Here is a 7,478-nt window from a genome sequence, read left to right on the forward strand (position 1 = left end):
GGCCTCTGGTCGTCTGTGGGCCGGGCAGGACAGGAGTCGGGACCAAGAATCCTGGGACCTGTCTCGGTCCCCACTCCCGGCGCGGCCGGCTCGGTCCCCACCCCACTGCCGTGTCCCTGAGCGAGGCTGAGTGGCCGCGTGGGGAAGAAGAAGAGGGGTCCCTAGACCTGGGAACCTCTAAAGCCCCGCGCCGAGGGAAGGACAGACCGGACCTCCCTCCTCCTCCGGCCCCGGCCGGCGCCCAGTCTTTCCCACAGTCCCCTCCCCCAGCCCCATCTCCCCGCCCCACTCACGCCCCTCCCGGCGCCCGGGGCTGCTCGCTCTTCGGGGCTCTGGCTAATTCAGACCCTCCAGGTGACCCCAGCGCTGTCTTCCCTGCGCTTCTCTCCAGCCAGGCTCCCCCCGCCCCCGGTGTCTCCCTGGTCCTGGTTCGTTCCTTGCCGGCTCTGCTGTGCTCCTCCCAGACTCCAAGAGGAAACCAGTTGCTCGGGGGCCAAGAGCCCGGGCCGGGAAGTAGCAGGGAAATAACTCGTGGTGTCGCGCGGCGGCCGGCCAAAGTTTCGGGGAGAAAGGAGGGAGAGGTTTGAGGCGGGCACAGAGAGGCAGACCTGTGAGAGACAGACGCTCAGGGCATCCATAGCTCCAAGGAGCTGGAAGCAGAGATGATGCCGCGACAGAATCCAAGGATAAATCCAGAAGAAATAGAAGCTGAGAACTGAGGGTGGAGGGTTCTAGAGCAGTAGACAACTGGATGACCAGGGCTCAGAACAGACCCTGCCACATGACTAGACTCTAGATGACATTTTCTGTTGAATAAATGAAAATGTCAGAAGGCGGGGTGATAGAGAGCCTGAAAAACCAGATGGGAGATGGGGAAGGCAGAAGACAGGAAGTCAAGGTCAGAGACTTGGGTGGGAAGGGGTCCAGATTGTCAGTGGTACAGCATGAAGTCAGGCCAGCTATTTGAAGCAGCTGGGGAAAGTAAAGGGATGGGGGAGGATCTGGGAGGGTGGGAGGAACCCACTAGTCCCAGTGAGGACTCCTCTTCCCCTCCCTGGGAGGACCCCGAAGTGAGGGGGATGGGCAAAGTTCCATGTTGGGCCCCTTGCCTTGCTTCCCTGCCTGCCTACCCTGATGGGCAAAGGAGGGTGTGTAGCAGAGGGCAAGGGCCCCGCCTCAGGGTCAGGGCTGGGCACAAGCCTCCAGGCCAGCTGCCTCAGGCAGCCTGTTGCAGTTGAAGGGCCAGGGGGTGCCCAGTAGCGCCAGGCCAGACTGGCACTGGCGTTCTGCCTCCTGGCAGACAGAGCGGCAAGGGGGAAGGACACTGCCTAGTGGGGTGCAGTGGGGCACCAGCAGCCCGCAAAGGAGCCTCCGGAAATTCTGGTAGCAGGGCAGGCTTGTCAGGCTCTGTGGAAGGAAGAGAGGATCCCTCAGGCACCTGGCTCCCCAGGTTCCCTCCCTTCCTGGGGGCTCCTCCTTATCTCTGCTTGGAGCACCTTGTAACCTCTGAGGACCTCCACCACCTCTTCCTGGGTGGTCATGCCCACCCAGATGTTAGGGAAGGCCGTGGTGTTGTAGCTCAGACCGATGCACATCTCCACCTGGACAGGCTCACAGGCCAGCTCTGCAGGGAGGGGAGGGGAGGGTCACCCTGGGGAGCACTCACTAGCTGTGTGACTGGGGACAAGTCACCTAATCACCCTTTATGGGTCAGATGGGGCTTGTTGTGAGAACCAAAGGAGATAATACAGAAAGAAAGTGAAAGTGTCAGTTACTCAGTCATGTCCGACTCTGCGACCCCATGGACTGTAGCCCACCAGCCTCCTATGTCCATGGAATTCTCCAGGCAAGATCCTGGAGTGGGTTGCCATTGTTGTGAGAATCAAAGGAGTTAACATAAGATGTTAACATAATATAAGATGCCTTATATACATGTCGAGGGGTCCTGTTCTCGGGAGCCTACTCCAAGCATCTTTCGCCAGCCCTGGGCATCATGAAGGCACTTCAGTGATCTCAGGGAGCAAGGGTCACCAACATTGGCAGAACCACTAGCCATCTGGAAGGAATTCCCCTGGGCTCACCCACATTTGTGAGGTGGGCCCTGGAGAGAGCCTGTCTCTGTGTGGCAAAGGCCAGACTGGTTCTTGAAGCCCGAACCATCGGCTCCCAGATTCCCATTTGCCTTGGGGGTAACTCTAAATGCTGTTGCCATGGCTAGGGGAGAATCCCTTCAGGATTTGGTAAAGTGGTCCAGAGTCTGAACAGGGGGCCCCCAGCCCCCATCAGGAAGGATAGGGGTAACTGTTAAGAGGTGTGCCTGTGGGTTTCTCTGGACGGGCACCCAGCCTTCCCATGCCTGCCACCCCTGCCCGCAGTGCAGGGCAGGCTCCTCACCTGGGGGTGGGAACAAGGGGCTGCTGCAGTTGTCATCGGCGCAGTCTCGCCATGTGCTGCACATCCATTGTGGACTCTTACACCCTCCATCCTGGCAGGACAACTCTCCGGGCCTACAGGGGCCTGCAGGCACGGGGGGACATGTCTGAATCCCCATGACCTTCACTGTGCCTGAACCAGCGTCTAGAACCCTTCCCCATTCTTCTGGAGGCGCCCCTACTGCCCACACCCAAGCGCCCAGGGCCACCTACTCTCTGTGGCGTTGAGGGCCCGGTAGGTGGCTGAGAAGCCCCCAGCGCTGAAGCCATGGTCTGTCCTAAAGAGCACTGCCAGCTGGTGGCGCGAGGAGATGAGACGTGGGGGCGGCTCTGCTCCACAGAACCTGTCGACAGCAGGCAGCAATCCTGGCATTGGGCCCCCCTGGCTGGGCGAGTCTGCATGAGGCCTCTTACAGGCCCGGGGGAGACCCAGGTGTTCTGGACGATGCCAGAGGGGATGGGAGGCATAGTCATTGACTCATGGGAGGAAGACACACGTGTTCAGTAGACAAAGTACTAGACACACTGCTTGAACTTGAGCCACTTCCACCTGGGGAAAATCAGTGAGGGTTCTGGGGGAAGTGGAAATGGACCCAGGAGAACTGGGAGTGGGAGAGGCCTGGGGAGGGCTTCCTGGAGGAGGCAACGAAAGGAGTCGAGGCAAGAGGGACAGGCACAAAGGTGCGGAAGGACAAGCCTCTTTTTAAAAAGTGTGACAGTGAGGAGACCTCCAGCTTGGTGCAAGAGAGGACAATGAGGCTACTGAACGGGTGTGGTAATTTGTGGGCAGCCTTGACGTCAGGCTGTGGAGACAGGGGTGTATCCTTGGCTCTTCCTGTGGCTCTGCCCTGTACCTGTCCAGGAGGCTGAGGGCTCCAGAGCTGTGGGCCTCGTACACCTCCACGTAGTCAGACTTGCACTCATCCTGAGCTTCCAGGCTGAAGTTGTGGAAGAGCAGTTCGACGCCATGTCCAGCAGGCACTGAGATATGCCAGGTACAAAGCTGGGGGAGGGCACAGGTGGGGTAATTTATGGGTTCCTTCTCCTGTTCCAATCGGGGTCCCCAGGCTGAGCTCCAGACGGGCTTTCCCTGGTTGCAAGTTGGGTAGGGAGTGGGCGGGCTTGGCCTACACCACTCTCAACATCGTTGGTGGAAGGGCCTTTAACTTGTCTGGTCTCAGAGATAAGCTTACCCAGCACAGGAGCTGGGTACCTAGTAAGCACTTAATAATGTCCCCTTCCTGTTTGCTTGATCTCTGGTCTTTCCAGGTACAAGGAGTATCTGCCATGCCGTCCTCAATTGCACTAACCCCGCTGCTCAGGTGTGCCCACATGTGCCCCACTGCCCTCCCCATGGAGCGCTGGCTGGCTTACCTGTTGGTGAGGGTACTGCTGCAGGTAGCTGGGAGCAGAGAAAGTGCCCTCAAGCCCAGTCAGGTTCCCCCCACACCCTGTAGAGAGGAGGGGCGGAGGCTCATGAGTTTACTGGATCTGTGCCTTTCGCCAGTAGGCCTGGCAGTGACAGTGGCGAAGAATCTTGTCTGTGCCCATGGGAAACAAGTTCTGGGTCAGAAGGATGACCAGGCAGGTTTGGAGCTGGGCCAGGCCAGGGTGGGGTCCAGCCTGCACCTGGATCAGACGGTACCTGCCCCAAGGCTGATCGGACCTGTACCTGAAAACTTGGCACTGCAGTTGGTCTCGTCACTGCCATCAGCACAGTTGGCAAAACCGTCACACACCGAGTCACGCAGCAAGCAGACGAACTGGTCACAGGGGAACTCCTCATGGGCACAGCTCCCTGGGGGTAGGCATCTGGATTCAGAACCCTCTAGAGTCTCTACCCCTTTTTTAGGGCTGGGAGCGGCTGGAGTTGGCCAGTTGACGGGTAGCCGGGCATTTGGTGGGAGAACACTCACCATGTCCAGGGGCCACAGCCTGGTACCAGGCATGGAAGCCAGATCCTTCCACACTGCTGTCAGAGACGAAGGCCACCCGGAGGCGGCTGGCATTGGTGTTGAGTGTGGGGGGAGGCACCCTCCCACATACTCTGCAAGAAACCAGATTGGGGATGAGAGGGGCTCAGAGCTCAGGGCCAGCGGGAGTGGAGCCTGCCTGGGCTCTGTGGTCCTCTTTCCTGAAGTCCCATCCTGGGGACGATGTGTCAAAAAAGGTTCTGTTCCTTTCCAGCAGAGCTGTGACCTCCCTGGCACCTGCTTGTCCATCCTTGAACCATTGATTCATGGGAAAGACATGTGGGAGCTCCAGCTTCCAGATTTGGAAGCCAAGGTCAGAGAGGGGAAGTGACCTTCCCAAGGTCATATAGTAAGATGGTGGCAGAGCTGGGCGCAGAGGCCAAGTCTCTCCATTTCTTCCTCCCAGTCAAGAGTTTCCCTCTGCACCTCCCTGGTTCTGCCCTCCAGACAGTCATTCAGTACAGGGTGGAGAGAGTGGGGGTTGGGATCTCTGGGAACAGAGGAACCTACCTGAGGAGGGGGCCTTCAGGCTCGGGAGAGATTTCCAAGCGATCGAAAAGACAAGAGGCCACACTCTCTGTGCTGAGAGTTTCGATCTTGAGCTGTATTGTGTGGTCTGTGGCCACCTGGATATGCCACACGCAGTGGGTGTTGGGTGGGTAAGGGTCTGGGTAGTTGGGACTGCTGAAGAAGCCCCTTGGGCCGGGAAGGAGGCCCCCACAGGCTGCAGAGATGGAAGTGAGCGTTCAGAGGTCAAAAGAAGAGAGAGTTTTGTTTTTTTTTCCTCAAGGTGCCTCTTCCTGCATACCCCTCTCCTGCCATCTTGGGCCCTTCTCCAGGAAGATCAGCCCTGAGTACTCACCGGACTGGGGTGCGAGGCTCACTCCTGCCTCCGGTTGCCCTTTAGGGGTCCCAGTTGCCTGGGAGGTGGTGGTGGAGGTGGCAGGGGTAGTGCCAGTGGTGGCGAGGCCTCGGGAAGGCAGTGGATGGTAGGTGGCCCCCGGTGAGGTTGTAGCCTGCAATTCTGGAGGTGACAGGATGGGGGAGGGGGCTCAGAGGCTCTGGATCCCTTGGGGGCATGGGCAGAAGAGCTCATGGAGTCTCATCCTAAAGCCCTTCTTCCTGCAGGCTCTGGGGACTTACGGGCCAGGATGATGGCCACCAGCAGCCCGAGCAGCAGGAGCAGCAGGCCGGCCAGCAGGAGGACACACAGCCAGGAGAAGCGGCAGTCTGGCTGCAGCCGTCGGGGATGCCGACCTGCGGACACGCAGGGCGGAGTTTTGAGAGCCCTCTCCCTAGGGCGTCCCTTACCTACCACCCTGAGCTGCCAGGCCTGTCTTGTCCTACCCCCGGGTCACCCCCTGAGATGGTTACCATGCCAGGGAGCTCGGGCGCTGCAGTCGGCGTCCTCCCGGAGGGCGGGGAAGGGGCAAGGTGGCCCTGATTCAGGCTCGAAAGCAGGATTGCAGAACTCAGTCTGAAGGGAGAGATCTGAGGGCTGAAGGCCGGTGGCAGTGCTGCCTGGCAGGTGTGCTCACGGGGCACGGCGGCCCTAGGCAGGCATCTGGGGCTTGTGGGAGCGGCCCTGGTGGCCCTTACCTTGCTCAGCTCTGTCGTCTCCACACAGAGGACGATATCTGAGCAGTCCTTCATGGCTCTAGGCTCTGCATGGCTTTCTGGAGTCCCTGCGACAGCAGCGCAAGACCCCAAAGAGCCCACTTCCTGCCCCAGTCCCCCTCTCAAGGGGCGGCCTCTGCTCCCTGAAGCCGAGGGCAGTCGGGCTAGACCAGCTGTCCTGCTGCCCTAGGCAGACTGGCTCAGGCTGCTGGCTATTCTGTCTCTGTGTGGGGGAAGGAACAACAGCCAGAAGGAATTCTCAAAGGCATGGAATGGTCGCTTAATCCAACTCAGCTGAGGGTGCTGAAGTCGAGACCCTGGCACACAGCAGTGGTCCTTAAAGGCACAGGCCATGGCTGAGGACATCCTGCACAGGAAGCTGGGTGCTCTGTGTGGGCTGTGGCGGGGGGCTGGTCACCCCCTTTCTTAATCTCACTGAGGTGTTGAGTGAGTGCTGGGAGGGAAGAGGGGCAGTGGGGCATCTTGCAAGCATGAAGGAGCCTTCAAAGCCAGGTGTGAGGACTTGGCAGCTTCAAAGCCCGTGAGTCCCGAGGGCCCTGGACAAAAACAGCGGCCTTCTGCTCCTTCCAGGCTTCTGAGGTGGCTCAGGCGTAAAGAATCTGTCTGCCAATGCAAGAGACGGGAGTTCAGTCCCTGGGTGGGGAAGATCCCCTGGTGAAGGAAATGGTAACCCACTCTAGTATTCTTGCCTGGGAAATACCATGGACAGAGGAGCCTGGTGGGCTACAGTCCATGGGGTCGCAGAGAGTCAGACAACAGTTTAGCGACTAAACGACAATTGCTCCTTGGCATCTGGGTGACTGAGGCATTACCCAAGCTGGGTCTTTGAAAGTCCCACTAAAGCACCTGGGTGCCCAGGGACTAGAACATGGTGTGGGTGGGACATGGTGTGTAGGGGCTGCTTGTGAACTTGAGGGGTTGGCTGCTTCTTCCTGGGCCGCTTCAGGCTGCAGGAGAAAGGACAGAGGAGGAGAAGGTGCCTGAGGCCTTGGGCAGGGTCAGGGCAGGCCCTTCAGTAGGGCTGTGAATTCTGGTGGGTGGTGCCATCTGCTGTTGCAGGATAGAAAATCTGCCCTCTGCAAACTACATCACTCCGTGCCTCTCTCTCCAGGAGCGAAGTTCTCCTGGAAAATCCCCGCCTGGCTCAGCTGTCCGCAGGGAGACTGGAAAGGGATTGTCATCTGTTTTGACTCGGCCATGCTCGGGCTGAGTTGGGCAGGGCAGGAGGTGGGGAAGCAGTGTATTTTTTTTCTACTGTTTGTAGAATCTGTTACATACTAGCCCTGGGTGAGAGGTTCTGAGTGCAATTTCTCTCCTTGCGTCACTGTGAGTCCGCATAATCCTTTAACAAATGATGGCCTACAGCTCAATCTCCTGGGAGGTTCAGTAACTTCCTCAAGGTCACACAGCTGGTGAGATACCGAGACAGGAGTTG

General features: G+C 58.8%; 2 protein-coding genes across 3 annotated transcripts in view; both read right to left on the bottom strand.

The window, feature by feature from the left end:
- Positions 1-516, bottom strand: part of C1QTNF5 (C1q and tumor necrosis factor related protein 5) — a 2,053-nt gene extending 1,537 nt beyond the window's left edge. Inside the window, exons 1-2 of one of the 2 annotated variants that reach the window (XR_824367.1) lie at positions 294-516; positions 1-13 (exon numbers count right to left, since the gene is read on the bottom strand). The gene's annotated coding sequence lies outside the window, so the exon portion shown is untranslated. The remainder of the gene's footprint in view (positions 14-293) is intronic. The other variant, XM_010830464.1, reaches the window with a different exon arrangement.
- Positions 517-595: 79 nt separating this feature from the next.
- Positions 596-6,058, bottom strand: MFRP (membrane frizzled-related protein). The gene is made up of 13 exons (XM_010830465.1): positions 6,005-6,058; positions 5,780-5,882; positions 5,549-5,662; positions 5,268-5,429; positions 4,916-5,129; positions 4,349-4,479; positions 4,105-4,230; positions 3,807-3,883; positions 3,287-3,435; positions 2,646-2,776; positions 2,395-2,517; positions 1,497-1,624; positions 596-1,407 (listed from the first exon to the last, which is right to left on the bottom strand). The coding sequence occupies exons 1-13, from the start codon at positions 6,056-6,058 to the stop codon at positions 1,183-1,185; spliced, it is 1,737 nt and encodes a 578-aa protein (XP_010828767.1). The 3' UTR covers positions 596-1,182.
- Positions 6,059-7,478: the final 1,420 nt, after the last annotated feature.

The sequence above is a fragment of the Bison bison genome, unplaced genomic scaffold (genome assembly GCF_000754665.1).
Source record: "Bison bison bison isolate TAMUID 2011002044 unplaced genomic scaffold, Bison_UMD1.0 scf7180017864518, whole genome shotgun sequence".
Lineage (NCBI taxonomy): Eukaryota > Metazoa > Chordata > Mammalia > Artiodactyla > Bovidae > Bison > Bison bison.